Genomic DNA, 17081 nt, shown 5'->3' with positions numbered 1-17081 from the left:
AATTTTAAAGAAGTAAAATCCCAAGGCAGGCGAACCGGCTGACAAGCCAGAAGAGAGAGTTGGCAGAATTTTTTATCTGGTATCAACTCCTATACAGATGAGGCCAAAGTCTGGAACAGGGTTAATAGGATAAAAGGGCGACAAACATATTCACTTCCTTTGGTGAACACACAAGGTGAAACACTGAAAGATCAGGCAGACACATTTGGAGAACACTTTGAGAGCGTGTCCAGTTCAAACCACTATTCGCAATCATTTTTGAAATACAAACAAATAGAAGAATGTAAGCCAATAATACAAAAATCCAGACAGAATGAACCTTATAACCGACCGTTTAGTATTGCAGAGTTGAGAGCTGCTTTGACCACATGCAAAAGCTCTGCACCGGGACCTGATAGAGTCATGTACGAAATGATCAGAAACTTACACACTGACACCAAACTTACACTACTCACGCTTTTCAACTTTATTTGGGCTACGGGATACCTCCCATCCCCATAGAAAGAAGCGATTGTGGTCCCTGTTCTTAAGCAGGGTAAAGACCCTTCCTTGGCGGCAAGCTACCGTCCGATAGCTCTTACAAATTGTCTTTGTAAGCTTTTTGAAAAAATGGTTAACCGCAGACTTGTACATCTCCTTGAACTCAACAATATCTTCGATCCCTTTCAGTGTGGCTTCAGAGAAGGGCGGTCCACAACCGATCACCTTGTGCGCATTGAGGGAAACATTCGCGACGCCTTTTTACCTAAACAATATTTCCTAACCGTATTCCTCGATATGGAGAAGGCGTACGACACTACGTGGCGCTATGGAATCTTGAGAGACTTGTCGGGAATTGGCATCCGTGGCAATATGCTCGTCCTAATAGAAAGCTATTTGTCCAACCGTACATTCCGCGTGAAAGTCGGCAATGTATTGTCGCGACCTTTTATACAGGAAACTGGTGTACCTCAAGGAGATGTACTTAGCTGCACGCTCTTCATCGTGAAAATGAACACCCTTCGTGCTTCATTACCGCCAGCCATTTTTTATTCTGTTTACGTCGACGACATACAGATGGGTTTCAAATCCTGCAACCTTACTGTATGTGAGAGGCACGTTCAACAGGGCTTCAACAAAGTGTCCAAATGGGCAGAAGAAAACGGATTTAAAGTTAACCCCAACAAAAGTTCTTGTGTGCTTTTCACAAGAAAGAGAGGGCTCATTGCAGAACCCAGTATCGAAATGTATGGTCAGCGAATTCCTGTGAACAAAGAACACAAGTTCTTAGGCATCATACTTGATTCGAAATTAACGTTTATTCCACACATAAAGTACCTCAAGGTCAAATGCTTAAAAATAATGAACTTACTTAAAGTGTTATCCCACACATGGGGCAGCGACAGGAAATGTTTAATGAATCTTTAGAAGAGCCTCATTCGATCACGGTTGGACTACGGTGCCATGATCTATCATTCTGCAGCCGCGAGCGCGCTAAAGATGCTAGATCCGGTCCACCATCTAGGAATCCGACTAGCCACTGGAGCTTTCAGAACAAGTCCCATTGAAAGTTTATATGCAGAATCAAATGAGTGGTCACTTCATCTGCAGAGAACATACATCAGCCAAACATATTTTCTGAAGGTCCACTCTAATCCTCAACATCCGTGTTTTAATACCATTAACGACATGACATATGCTACACTCTTTCATAATCGTCCCTCCGTTAGACAGCCTTTCTCGCTGCGTGTGAGGGAGCTTAGTGATCAAATTCATGTCCCACCCCTCGAGCTCCGGCTAATGCATCCAGCCAAGCTGCTACCTCCTTGGGAGTGGCAGCTCATACAATGCAATATATCTTTCATGCAAGTTACAAAACACGCTTCAGACATTGAAATCCAAATGCATTTCCGGGAACTCCAGCACAAACACTCCTGCACGGAGTTCTACACAGACGCATCGAAGTCACACGACGGGGTGTCCTATGCAGCCGTCGGTCCATACTTCTCGGAATCCGACGTACTGCATCCGGAAACTAGCATCTTCACGGCTGAGGCCTACGCAGTATTGTCGACCGTGAAGCATATAAGGAAATCAAAACTCAAAAAATCAGTTATATATACGGACTCCCTAAGTGTTGTGAAGGCTTTGATATCGTTCTGTAAGCACAAAAATCCTGTTATAATTGAACTCCATTCCGTCTTATGTAAAGCATATGTATCTAACCAGCAAGTGATCAAATGCTGGGTGCCAGGTAATAGGGCCATCGAAGGTAATGTTCTGGCGGACATGAAGTCCACGTCAGTTGCATGGTATTCTGCTAATCCCACCGCTGCAGTTCCTGTCACAGATCTGAAGCCTTTCTTACGGAGGAAACTAGGGAACCACTGGCAACGCCTATGGGACGCGGAAACAAATAATAAGCTCCACGTGATAAAGCCACAGTTAGGATTCTGGCCCTCTGTAACAAAATCACGCCGAACAGATGTCCTATTCTGTCGTCTCAGAATAGGACACACATTTGGCAGCATAACTATTTACTCACTGAAAATGATCCTCCAACATGCGGTAGATGCGGGGAGAGGCTGACCGTCCTCCACGTCCTCCTGGAGTGTCGGGAAGCCGAACATGAAAGAAAGAAACATTTTCCCTTAGCATACCGGCAGCGAATCCCCCTTCATCCTGTTATGTTACTCGGCCCAGAACCTTTATTTGACACCAACGCAGTCCTAAGTTTTCTGAAAGATGTTGTCTTGCATGTTTTTAGCCCTACATGTAAGTAGCGGGTCTTCTCTTTAGAGGATGCCGCTGCGATAGCTCTTTCGTATAGCACATGCCTCTAGGCCCTTGTGTTTCAAGGACTCTGGCGAGGCAAAAGTGCTCCAAGTAATTTTACCATCCTATATATTTTCATTTTGCATCATTCTTCAACGATGGATTTTAATGTTCATAGTATTCGTCATTAGTCATCGCCATAATTTTAGAGTACATAGATTTTACGCACTTTACTGCGACTATTTTTCGGCCAACTTACAGCCAAGTCAAATCTTCCATAATACATCGTTAACACTACCACTTGTCATGGCGCTCTTCGGCCAAACCTGGCCCTTGCGCAACAAAACACCACACATCATCATCATCAGTGCATTGACTATCTCAACTGAGCTGAGTTCTTTAAGCGGCGCTGCTTCAGGGAAATTTGTCACTGGGCAGATCACAGTCAAAATGTGTCTGTACCCCGTGGTTGTTACCGGCAGAGGTCCCACTGTATCAATAACGAGCCGTCTAAAAGGTTCCGTAATGATAGGTACCAACATCAACGGCCGCCTCGATTTGTCCCCTGGTTTGCCCACCCGCTGACAGGTGTCACATGTCCTCACAAAGGGGTCTGCGTACCAAAAACACCCTGGCCAATAGTACTCTTGCAAGAGACGGTCCTTAGTTTTAACTTTTAGGTGCCCGGACCACGAGCCCCCATGCGACAAGCGCAACAGATCCTGATGGTAGCACTGAGGCACGATCAGCTGATCAAACTCCACTCCCCTGCGGTCTAGATACTTCCGGTACAGGACCCCACTTCTTTCCACAAAACGAGCATTTTTCTTGGCGATACCTTCCATGACATTGCAGCGTATGTTTTCTAGGCTGCCATCCTTTTTTTTCCTCGGCTATCAAAGCCGACCGGCTGACTTTTAGCAACCTATTAAGTATGTCTGACGTAGGCGCGATGAGCAAATCTGCAGAGAGCTCTTCTAACTTTCCCGTGTCGGGCATTTCCTCTCCAGTATCGGGTGCCTTTAACGCTACAGGCTCAATTTTATTCAGTTCGGACGTGCTCTGAATATCAGCTTGCTGCGCCTCTCACCCTTTCTCATTGTTCGACAACGTCGGCCCCGCAACTACCGCCTTTGCAGCGAGCTCCAGAACTTTCGATCTGGTTAAGGCCTGAACGCTAGCCTCACCAAACAAAAGCCCCTTCTCGCGCAGGAGGTGATCGGACCTGTTCGAAAATAGGTACGGGTACTGGGGGGCAGCATAAATGACACTGCGGCCTCCATCTCAAGTGCTCCGAAAGGTCCTTCAATAAGCACTTTTGCTACGAGCAGACACATGCTATGAGCTTCCACGGCTTGCTTGATCCATGCGCACTCACCCGTGAACATATCGGGTTCTACGTAAGAGAGGTGAACTACATCCATTGTAGCTGCGGAATCGCGAAGCACTCGGCACTCTTTCCTGTTCACGAGGAGGCCTCGCATGTAAGGCTCGAGAAGCTTCATGTTCTTGTCAGTGCTGCATAATGACAAAAACACGACTGTTGTTTTTGTTTCTGGACACTGCGCCGAAAAGTAACCCGGCTTCTGGCACGTATAACACACGCACGCTTGCCTCGTCTCGAACCACTTTCTGCGTTCGGCTTCGGCTGCCGCCGTCTCCTTACGTTCGGTCGGGCTGCTTTCACTCGCATCCCCACTACGTGTGTCCCCCCTTGCTCTCATGGGTGTGAATTTCGGCCTCTCAAACTTGGAGCCAAATTCACCCCTTTTGACCGTTCTTAGCTCCGCGAGCTCGACACTTCACAAACTCCTCGGCTAGCTCGGCGGCTTTAGCCACCGTACTAACGTCTGGCCTATCCAAGACCCAGTACCGCACATTCTCAGGTAACCGACTATAAAACGGTTCCAGTCCGAAACACTGAAGAACTTTCCCGTGGTCACCAAACGCTTTCTCTTCTTTGAGCCACTCCTGCATGTTTGACATAAGCCTGTAGGCAAATTCTCTAGATATGACTCACTTTTCCCTTTCTCATTTTCCCGAAACTTCCGACGGAACGCCTCCGCTGACAGCCTGCACTTTTTCAGCAGACTCGATTTCACTTTGTCGAAATCCTCAGCCTCCTCTCTCTTCAAGCGAGCGACTACGTCGGCCGCCTCGCCGGGTAACAAAGTGAGCAAGCACTGTGGCCACGTTTCCCAAGAGAACCCCTGCTTCTCCCACGTTCGCTCAAAGTTAACCAGGAACAAACCAATGTCCTCTCAAAGCTTAAACGGCCGCATCTGATCAGTCATTTTGAACGATACTCGTTCTCCTGCACCCTGTGCCTGACTTCCATTACGAGCGCGTTCCATCTCTATCTCGAGACGCTTCATTTCCAAAGTGTGTTGAAGGTCGCGCTCTTCTTTACGTTTGCGCTCGTCTTTCTCTTTTTGCTGTTTAAGCATAACTGCGAGTCGGCCTAGTTGGAACATATTCATATTGATACTTTTTGTGCGCAAACAAACAGGGACGAAGAATAGGGGCAACACAAGGACGAGCGCTTTCTAACAACTGGTTTATTTTTGAAGAACTACTTACTTAAATACCCACAGAACTGCGCGATCCAGTCAACAGAGCACCCTACAGCGCATATGATACCCGCTGATCTGCGCCATCAAGTCAAAAGAGCAACGTCAATATTACATATAACACTTGCGATAAAAACGACGTGGACAAAAGCCACCTGGTCATACTAAAAACAGCAAAGTGCATAAAAACAACCACTTACAATAAAATGCGTTAAAGATGTGATGATAGAAGCGAATTTTCTTTATCTAACAATGAAACGCAAGTTTATCGCAAGTGTTATATGTAATATTGACGTTGCTCTTTTGACTTGATGGCGCAGATCAGCGGGTATCATATGCGCTGTAGGGTGCTCTGTTGACTGGATCGCGCAGTTCTGTGGGTATTTAAGTAAGTAGTTCTTCAAAAATAAACCAGTTGTTAGAAAGCGCTCGTCCTTGTGTTGCCCCTATTCTTCGTCCCTGTTTGTTTGCGCACAAAAAGTATCAATATGAATGCTGTTTAAGTTCCCGCTCCTGTCTTTTTGCCCTCTCCTCAATGGTCTCAAGGCTTTCGGACAGCTCGTCATCCTCAGCTTCTAACTCAAGAATAGCCCTTAGCAGTTCTGGTTTTCTGAGTTTGTCTGAGACATCCAGACCCAACTCTCTTGCAAGCTCCAGCAATTTTGGTTTGCGCAACGACTTCAAATCCATGGCTGCTCTGAATGCTGCTTTCTTTACTGCCTACTATTGTCTTGCCGCAAACTAACCCGGCAGCAACGACGACCACAATTACCAGCTCTGTTTCTGACACTAATTAAAGCCTGGCAAAACTCAGAAGAAGAAAGTCCAGCACTCACCAAACCTCGCAGCCAAGAATTCAGCGCAGTCGTTCCGCTGCAGGCAACCAGTCATCACACAGGGCTCGTTGCACTGCTCCCGGATGGTCGTTGTGCTGCTCAGCATACAGTCGACCGCATATCTTCGCTGCTGGCCTCCGTTGTCGCAATCCCACCGCTGCCACCAGTTGTTGCACATGGGTCGCAAGCCCCAAGGGTAGCGTTGGCCTGGCGGCCTGGGGCACAACTGGAAGCATCCGAAGTTCCTGGCAAAGCATGGGTCGACTGCTACTAACAGAACAACTTGTTTATTCTAGCATCGCAAAAGAGCGGCCGGTCAGGTCGACCGGAGTGGAGAGACGGGAGAGCACGTTACTCGACGGAAGAAATCGGAGCCTCTCGCTTGGCGCCCGGGGGTAGCTGCTTTTATACTCTCGGAGTTGAGGGCAAGAAGGAACGGCTCTGGATGGGGCGCACGTGACGGCGCCGCTCGGGCACGTTGAGACTAGGTGACGCATCCGCCGGGCCGGCGCCGGTCAGACCTCCTCGATTCACAGTTGGGGAGCTCCTCTCCCCGGCTGCCACGCTTTGACAAGCGTGGGCACCAACATGCACACACACACGCACACACGAAGACACGTGGCATTGAAACATGCCGGGACGCGCTTGGCGGGGAGGCGTTGCGGCAGCGCTGAACGGGCCAAAATGTCCGCCGCTTTGAACGAAGCCTCGGCGTCCGTTGCATCCGCGCCGGCTATACCGCACGTCGTAGGCGAAACGTAACACCGTACATGAGTGCTGGTAAGACACAGCTGCTATACACTTTTCTCTTGAGGGATAATGGCAACCTGCTGTTCATGATATGAGAATGCCTGCCAAATGCACCTCAGCTAGCCTATTCTTATTCTTCTGATTATTTCTGGCCCCCACAAAAAGCGGCGAGCCCGGTCGTCGAAATTTCAACTGCAGGTGAAATGTGTCGGCTACATGGCGCTTTGTGCGTTCCAATGTCATTGCTGGTGCTCGGACGAGTTCCACGATGTACATCACGATTCGATTAGCATACACACTTCGATTAGGCAAGATTATATCGCTATTGAAGCGGTGACAACATTCAGGAAAGTTACAATACATGTCCTGTGCCGAGCGATAAGCTTTGAACCACGCTAAGCCGGTGAAAACTGGTTTTCCCAAGAAATATAAACGATGTACGTGTGTCAGTACCAGTTTCATAACAATTATTAAAATCTCTTTGTACTGCAAGTTTCTTTAATCCAATATAGTAAAAGACCTCTCATAGGTTTTGCATTTGCGCCTCTTCTGAAAAACGTATCGCTGAACTTTAAATTCTGGGGTTGTATGTGCCAAAAGTACTATCAAGTTTTGGGGCCCGCCTTAGCGGGTGACTCCGCGCTTTTTACCATCACCTGAGGCTCTTGAACGCGTATCTAAGCACGCATGGGCTTTTGCATTCCGCCCCCGTCCAACTGCCGCTGCCACGATCTAACCTGTGACCTGATAAGCAGCGCCACGCCATCCGCTACTACAATGCGCTGGGTAAAGCGTATCCTATTTGACCTTTGTATTGTAAATGAATATATGAGGTTCACGGTAAACAATAATTCACTGCAGTTAAATATAAACAAATGTGTGCAGATAACAGGCAGAAATAGGACGCTGATTGAAAGAATAACGGGCCCTCATATAGTAAACTACAAGGAACATCAATACTCCTACACAATAAATGTAGGAGCACTTGAGGTGTGAATGCTAATATATAAAAATAAAATTTATTGAAACAAATCAGCAAAGCTAGGATATCCCACAAAATACATATATAGCGCTGTAATGCCAAACGCATCATGTACACAACTTTGAATTTGATACGAGTATACACTCCACAGCTAAAAATAAAGATGAACATTCTGTTCCAGTTCTTTCTTTACACAAAACTGTGTGGGCTTTACAGGATTAAGATGAAAGCGGGGTATTGGTTACCTGTCTGTTTATGAAACAGGCGGTTAAACTGTTACAAAAAAACTGCAATACTGTTACTGTAAGGCGAGAAATTCCACAATTTCATTAGAGCAAACAACTGTTTTCGTTCCCTACAGGGTGTCTTATAACCAAATATAGTCCACTAGGAAAAAACGTGGAACGTTAGATTTACTAAGTCCTTGTTATTATTGCGATAGCAATTATATGCACACTGGAAGCGCATTTCCGCCGTTGTCGTCGCCATGATGTTCCGTATAAAGTCCAAGTGCGGTAACACAGTCCAGCCGCGCCGAGGCTCGCCGCATAGTTCGCGTTGAAGCGAGAGGCGGCACGGAGTGATTCGCTCGCTGCTGCTGCCGATCTTTCTCAGGCCAACGTTTTGAGTGTGTACACGGTTATCGAGTGAGACGTGCTCATGTTTGCCCGTGCCCGCATGACCCCATACTTGTTAGTAAGAGAACGTTGAAGCGTTTCTACAACAGAGAAAACTACTATCTTTACTTGGCAAGCTGTCTAATAGTTTGTTATCGCAGTCGACACTTCGCCCTTTCAAGTGAAACTTACCTGTTTTTCATAGCCTTCTTGCGTTTAACTGCTCGACACGCTATTAAAGTTAAACAACAAAACCTAATGGCACGTAGGACACACGTACCTCTAGATGTGTTTGCTGCGTAAACATACAATATGATGTTTCCTATATATAGCTTTTATTTCACCTCACTTTTGTTTTGTTTTTTTCAGAACCCGACCATGGATCAAGAACAACTCGTCGCTAAAATACTTGATGAATTTTCTCCGGAGAACTATCCAGCCCATAGCGTGAAAATGTTACCTTTGCTGAACCCTATTCTTCAGGAAATGCACTCAATTTTCACCTCAGGTAAGTGTTTTGATGTGTGAGGTTGTGCTTTCTTTCGTGATAGCACAGCTGAGCCACGCCATAAACCTTCCGTCGTAATTGATAAGTCACCTCTGGCCTTTATGGCCCAGTCCTGGAAGTTGCATCAGTTTCCACCACAAGCGAATTATGTGCTCCAAAAATAGCATCCACCCAAGGCTTCAAAAGTTGCACGCTTACGCGCCGTGCTGCTCATTCTGTCTGGTTTTTCTTCTTGTGTCCTCCTTTATCGCATAATAAGTACGATTTCTGTACACTCGCCCTAATTTAAGTACTTGTATGCATTTCAAGTGCTTCTGATAACCCGCAATATTTCCGGTCCACCGAAATACCTGCCTAAATCGGCGTACTCCTTGTGCAGAGTCTCTCAAGTGCTTTAATGGATGACTGGAATAATTGATGAACGGATGGGTATTATGAGCGTCCCTTTGAAACGTAGCGGTGGGTTGCGCCACCAAGCACTTTACGTATCTTATAGTTTTACAAACAAGAATTTCACTGCATCGAACTTTCTTAACCATTATCGGGAAAGTTCTTTTTTTATATCCCTCCGTTGTTTGTGGTCACCAGGCGACTGATGATTATGATTTATTGGTATCCCCTTTGAAACTGACTGTGTCAGTCACCCAGCCTGCTTGATGTTTTCAGGTATGCTATACATGCTTTTATACCAGCATTTTTGTATACATCACTTTAATATTTTTTTTTATTCCAGAGTATTTATTATGCTTTATGCCGCTACCTGTGCCTGTGACGGATCTGATCGTATCAATCTCTTCCCTGCTTTTTTTCGACAAGTGCTCAAATGTGGCTTGCTCATCTCGACTGCTGACATGTTGATGCTTCCGCCCACTTTAATTCCAAGGGCATCTAGAAGGTGTACGTTGCCTACGGGCCTCACTGGGTGAATTCATTCGCATTCCATTAGGATGTGCTGATTGGTCTCAAGATTTCCACTGCAGCTACACATGCCGCATCTTGTTGCGAATATTTTCTCCGGTATGTTTTTGTCCTTGGGCACCCACCTCGAGCCTCAAAGAACAACGCACTGCCCTTGGTGCTATCGTGTATATTTTCCTATATAACTTCTTTCTTCCCATTCTTTTAAATCTCCACGGTATTTTTATATTCCGCTTTTTTTGCATCCGATTCGCTGTTTGTGCGTTGCTTTCTTTCTGATGACGCCTGGTTGTCTATTTACACTTGCAATTACTCTGTACTTGGTTGCCAACTTTATTGACCCCTTCCTCCATTCTGTGTTCGCGCTTTTCAACTACAGATGCCTGTGTGCTTCAGCCGCCCATTTATTTTAAATGTTTAATCCCAGTTTAGAAAGTAGTGCGCGGCCACCGGTAAGACATTATAGGAATTACGAGATATAGCGCACCGTCGTTTGCTTCACTTGCAGCCACTTGCCCAGAATGTCGTATCTCGTCTGAATGGAGTCAGACCTCTCTCCTACCCAGTTACCCAATTACAGCCCAACACGTTACATAGCACAACAAAGAAGTGTGACACACGTGGCCACAAAATTCCGGGCCGGTGCCTACACCCAGCTGGATGCACTTAGCGCACTCGGTGCGTCCGCGTTAGGGCACCCGCTTTTTGCCTCCCTGTTATGTACAGCGAAGCCCGCGAGTCGTGACCTGCTTCTGCTAAACGCACGAAACGCACAATCGTGGCGCACTGATAAGACAGTGGCACGCCAATTAGAACATGCAGCTTTACGTACACGAATACTCTGCTGCATTTCAGCTGTTCGTATGCGCGGAGACATTCCGACCAAAATCAGGGTTAAAGCGATTTGTCGCGTAATCAATTTTTCGTGGGGCTCTTACCCGTGTGTTTTGTGCACCTAATGTGCTTCGTGCCAGTCAGAATACCGAAAAAGGTATTTTAAAGAGATGTCTGTGAAAGCATCTTTCAACGCCTGTTCACAAGTTGACGGGGACCAGTGGCGGATCGCCCGTAAACATTCTGTGCCGATGGCGCTTAATTCAGAATGCTGAAAAATATGCCGTGGTGTACGCTGGCAACAGCTGCGAGGTTCCTGCGAACGCCCAAGAGTGCCGCGCTGTGGCGCCCATTCCTGCGGCAAGCGTCGGCGTTGTCCCTCGTAAGCGAGCGAACGAGCGCAGCAGATAATGCAAGGTGGGTAGCGGAGGAGGAGAGTATGGCGAATGGGTGAGGGGAAAAGCGCAGGAAAAGTGCGGCGACGGCGGCTACGAGATCGCGCCAGAGTAGCGCGTGTCGTCTCATGTCTGTCGGCGGCGCCTGCAGTGAATCGCGCCCAGGCGTCATCCACGAGCTGGGCGTCTGCGTCAGCAGGCGTTTGGTGCGTTGCGACACCACGTACCCGAGCACACGAGGTTTGGAGCCTCCCGCGTGTAGCCGTGTGCGGCTTAGCCGTGTCCGGGGAAAGGAGGAACCGTAGCGGTTGAGCCGATGCAGGGTGTTCGGACCTTTAAGGCCCCCAGACGGAGGCAACACACCTCTTTGGCCTCTCCTTCGCGTAGACGGCACCTCCAGACTGACCCACCCGGGAGAAATCGGTAGTTGTCTTTTCCTGTCTCTCTCTCTCCCTCCACCGTTCGTCTTTCTCTCACTTTTCCTCTTTCCTGTCTTCTCCTAGCTTCCGCATACTTCCAATTTTTACAGACAGCAAGGGTTAAGCTTGTGTGAATAGCCAAACTAGGTTATCTCATATTTGGTTATGGTGATACCGTACAGCCGGCGTTTGCTGGACCTGTTTTTACAGTCCCTGTAGCGTCCCGTTGTAGGGCTCCACAGTGGGTGGCTGGCACTGTTGCCGAAAATTAAATTTGTCTACGGCTAGTTCCTTTCCTCCCCTTCCAGATCACCCTCAGAAGAAAGGGAGCACCGAAGATGTTTTCCAGTTCTTTGGACGTCAAAGGCCGAGCTTCCCACGATACCAAGTCATTCATTCAGAAAAATCAGATAAACAAGTACAAAATATCTCCCCTTTTCTAGTTTCTAAGTCCTTAACTGATGCCCTTGGTCCAGGCTACAAGGCATCAAGGATGGCAAGTAGCATCAAGTGGCAAGTGCTGATCTCCTCTTAGAAGTGCATGATCAGAAACAATATGAAAAATTGTCCAGTCTAGTGTCATTTGGGGATGTTCTCGTGACAGTAAATCCACACCGTACTCTGAACACCACCCGCGGCGTTGTCTCGGATGATGATTTGGTGCAGCTGATAGCGCCTGAGCTCCTGGTGGGCTTCAGTGAGCAGAATGTTGTCAATGTCTAGAGATTCAGGCTGAGGCGGGATGGTAAAGAAATTGTGACCAAACACCTGATTCGGCTCAAGTATTCTGCCCGAGTCTGTAGAGGACGGGTACATCAAGCTCCGTCGTAGACCATATGTGCGAAATCCACTCAGATGTTTGAAATGCCAATGTTTTGGCCACAGCTCGCAGAGCTGTCGAGGCCGCCAAACGTGTGCGAAATGCAGTGCGCATGAACACACATCTGAAGCTTGCCAGAACTCTTTGCATTGTGTAAACTGTGATGGAGAGCTTGCCGCGTACTCGCGGTCGTGCCCATCTTGGAAAAAGAAATAGAAATTGTCACGGTCAAAGTGAAGGAAAATATATCGTTCAAGGAGGCACGTAGGCGGGTCTCATACCTGCCTAAGAGCAGCTTTGCCGAAGTGGCGCGTCAGGGGGCAGCGCCACAACGGTCTCTGGCGGCTCTCCGACCCACACCAAGTGAGGCGGCAGTGACGCCATATCCTCCCCTCCCCCCCCCCCGGTTGCTGCAGCTAGCACTGCTGCGCCAACCCAGCAGACGGGCCCATCTACTTCCGGGAAGGTGGCCTCACAGGCCTCATCCAACGTGTCAAGGCCTTCAAGCCAAACAAAGCGCTCGAAAGAGCGCGTGTCCAGCGCCTCGCAAGAAGCGATGGACACAACGACGAGCCAGACGGCACCACCCGCGCCTAAGGAGCGGCGAGTATCTTCCGACCGCTCCAAAAAATACAAAATTCCCGTCAGGGAGCCTCGAAAGGGCCCGTAAGCTAATCCTTATCTCTTAAACACACAGCACCCAACACGTTTATAATAATGGAAACACAAATACTATAGTGGAATCTACGACGAATTTTACGTCCCCTCGACGACATTAAAGAACTCGTACACAAACATAATCCAAAGTTGCTGTCTGTTCAAGAGAGGCATCTAAAATCTACAACCACTAATTTCCTTCATAATCGCTCTATCTTTCGAAATGACTACGACGAGGCTAACGCCTCTGGCGGTGTAGCAATAGTAGCCCTCAAATTTGTCGCTTGCCGACCCGTTGCCCTTAACACACCCCTTGAGGCAGTGTCAGTTCGGGCCATTATTTTTCATAAATTAGTAACTGTGTGTTCCATTTATATACCACCAAACCAGCGTCTCGAAGGAACAGACTTGTATAACCTTATTAATCAGCTTCCCGAGCCTTATATACTCGTGGGAGATATTAACGCCCATAACCCGATGTGGAGAGACTCACGATGCGACGCGACAGGTCGACTTATTGAAAATTTCCTTTTAAACTCCCATGCTTGCCTCTTTATTCCTTTATTTTATTTATTTCTTTATTTAATTATTTATTTATTTTTATTAAGGAACCCACAGCGCCAAGGCATTACAGAGGGGGGGGGGGGGGGGAGTACAAGAAGAAATACATACGACACCTCTGCTCCTGTACAGTGTTAAAAGTAATAACAGAAAAGGAAAAACGAAAAAAAATGGAAAAAAAAGGCAAAGCCCTTAGCAATGCACATCTACAATCTACAAGATCAAAAAGAAAGCATCATTTGATTCAACCCTCACAACATCACTCGGCAGTCTATTCCATTCCCTAATGGTTTTAGGAAAGAAAGACATTCTAAACAATTGTTTTTGTCGCAAATTCACGGACCTTAATATCATGGTGAACACGATTGGATCTATAAAAAGGCTCTTGCACAAACTTTTCGCGATCAACCCGAACAGCTGAATAATAAATAGCATGGAAAAACTTCAGCCTCAACTTCTTACGGCGCATGTCTAGTAATTCCCAGTTGAGTGCTTCCTTCGTACGCGATACACTGTATTGAGCCCCGCGTATGACAGATACGAAAGGAGCGGCAATGTTCTGCACCCGCTCCAGCTTATCTTTATCTCTACGAGTATCCGGGTCCCAAACCGTACACGCGTATTCCAGAATTTACCTCGCATAAGTCTTGTACAAGATGTCCCGACATGACTGTGGAAAAGTGTTTGCATTTCGGCGAAGAAACCCCAGGATTTTGCATGCTTTAGCAATGACATAATCGACTTGACGGCGCCAATTCGAAGCGGGAGTAAAATAAACACCCAAATATTTAAATTCGGATACCTGTTCCAACATTACATTCCTAATAACATACGGTTGCATAACAAGGTTTTTCTTTCTTGTAAATGTCATATGAACAGTTTTAGACAAATTCAAATTCATATTCCATTTGAAGCACCACTCTGAGATTCTGTTCGTCTTCCTGAAAGATCTCAGCACCACGGTCACAAGTGACTACTCTATAGAGAACGCAGTCGTGCGCAAATAACCGCATTTGAGACACTATTCCGTCACTAATGTTGTTCACCTACAGCAAGAACAATAGCGGCCCCAACACGGGGCCGCTATTGGGGCCGTGTAATATTTATTTATTTGGTCATACTGTTAACCCTCCAGTGAGGGTCGTTACAGGGAGGGAAGAAGAACATATACATTTCATAAACACTTCAATGAGGAATCATGAATCAGAATTAAAAATTTGTACACCATTTTTCAAAAACATATCGACACCCAGTTCTAATTGTTGCACGTTCACACTCTCCACAACGTCACTTGGCAGTTTGTTCCATAGTTCAATTACATCAGGAAACAAGGAATACCGATATACATCCCTACGTGTGTTAATAAGTTGTAGTACCCTGCTGTGGTTTTTTCTTGAACCACGTTTTAGAGGGGCTTTCACATAATGTTCTTTATTTATTTTTAATGCTCCTTGCATTATCTGGAAAAAAAGTTTCAGTCGATGTTTTATTCTTCTCATTTCCAGCGTTTCTAATTCACACTGCTGTATCATCTCTGTAACGGAGTCAGTATGGCGATACTTGGAGCATATAAAGCGTGCTGCAATCCGCTGAATCCTTTGCACCTTCTTTTTTAAGCATTTTTGGTGAGGGCTCCACACAGCATTAGCATATTCCTGAACTGGTCGTATAAACGTTTTGTAGGCACAGTTTAATTTCTTTAGTTGCATCTGGAAGCTTTCTCCTAAGGAAGCAAAGCTTTTGGTAAGCCTTCGAACAGATATTCTCAATGTGAATACGCCAGTCTAGATTATGCGTCACTGTCACCCCTAAATATCGGAAACTCTGTACCTCGACCAAGGCATTTTCTCCTATATTATATTCAAAGCTGATAAAGTTCTGCTTTTTTTACTTACGTGAGTGTATGTAGATTTTTTTAAATTAACTACCATGCCCTAACTTTGGCACCACGAGTTTAATGGTTGCAGGCAGCTGTTTAGTTTAATCTGATCTTCCGCGCAGGTTACACGAGTGTAAATTAAGCAATCATCGGCAAATAGTTTAATTTTTAAAAGCCGATCAACATTAGAAGCAATATCGTTATTATACAATAAAAACAATAGGGGACCTAAAACAGACCCCTGCGGTAACTTCACACTTCCCCGATTCACTTTTCCCGATTCTAGCCCTTTCATAACGGTTTGTTAAATATGCCTGAATCCACAATACTATATTTTCACTAATTCCTAGGATTCTCAATTTCGAGAGCAGTTTATCATGTATAACTTTATAAAATGCCTTCGTAAAGTCTATACATACAACATCTACCTATTGGCATTCATCTATAGCTTTACAAAGGTCATCTACAGTTTCGATTAACTGTGTCACTGTCGAAAGGCCAGATCGGGAACCGTGCTGAACTGGGCATAATAAATCGTTTTTTTCTAGGAAATTTAGTATATGTCTAGCTATTGCATGCTCTAGTACTTTACAGCACACAAAAGTGAGCGAGACTGGTCTATAGTTGTTCGCACATAGCTTATTGCCACCTTTAAATATCGGAATGACGGTGGCATCGCGCCAGTCTTGCGGTACTAAATGATCCCGTAAAGATTTTTCGAATAAAAGCTGCAAATAATACGACATCCATTCAGAGTACGGTTGAAGAAATGCCGTCGGTATTTTATCTGGGCCACACAATTTTTTTGCATCCAACGTAAGCAAATGTTGGAACATGCCCTCCCTTGTAATGCGTAGGTCTTCCATTGGGTATTGCATTGCGCAGACTAAAGGATCATCGTCACTATCACATCTATCCTTTGTGAAAACTGATTGGAAGAACTGACTAAGTACTTTTGCAATATGTTTTTTTTCTGTCACGACTACGTCGCCATCCGCTATCTGTTCCATTTCATCCTTTCTATCTGTGAAATACCGCCAAAACTTTTGTGGCGAGCATTTGAGGAACTTTGTAAGCATTTTATTGAAGAATGTTTTCTTAGACTCCACCAATGCAGATTTCAGTATTTGTTTGGTTGTTGAAAGTTCTGTTGCCCTGCTTTTTTTCTTCCTTAATATTTTTATCTTACGCTTAAGATGTATGATGTTCCTAGTAATCCATGTATTTCTTTGCTTTGATTTCTTTATACGTGTGGGGACAAAATTATCTATGCAGTATTGGATTATGCCTTTAAGCCGGTCCCATAGTTCTACACTTTCGCGGTTTGATGCTATTTCAAATTCATTAAACTTTTCTTCCAAAACGTCTAGGATAGACGTGTCATTCGCACGGCCATAATCCTTAACATACATCACAACATATGCTTGCTTACAGATTCTTGTGCGCAGTGGTACATTCAAGCAAACCATCTTATGATCTCACAAACCGTTCTCAACTGAAACACTATAGTCAGGTATTCTACTGGATATGAAAACTACGTCGGACAATGACTGGGTCTTTGGTGTAACTCTTGTGAAGTCT

General features: G+C 45.9%; 1 protein-coding gene across 3 annotated transcripts in view; it reads left to right on the top strand.

The window, feature by feature from the left end:
- Window positions 1-17081, top strand: part of LOC135917112 (nicotinamide N-methyltransferase-like) — an 83376-nt gene that overhangs the window by 13815 nt on the left and 52480 nt on the right. For all 3 annotated transcript variants that reach the window (XM_065450600.2, XM_065450607.2, XM_065450610.2), the window contains one exon: window positions 8879-9017. In XM_065450600.2, the coding sequence (XP_065306672.2) occupies window positions 8888-9017 (130 nt within the window). In that variant the 5' untranslated portion in view covers window positions 8879-8887. The remainder of the gene's footprint in view (window positions 1-8878; window positions 9018-17081) is intronic.

This window comes from Dermacentor albipictus, chromosome 4 (assembly GCF_038994185.2).
Source record: "Dermacentor albipictus isolate Rhodes 1998 colony chromosome 4, USDA_Dalb.pri_finalv2, whole genome shotgun sequence".
In the NCBI taxonomy this organism is placed as follows: domain Eukaryota; kingdom Metazoa; phylum Arthropoda; class Arachnida; order Ixodida; family Ixodidae; genus Dermacentor; species Dermacentor albipictus.
Note: the sequence above shows the minus strand (reverse complement) of the source record. Positions and strands in the feature narration are given on the sequence as shown.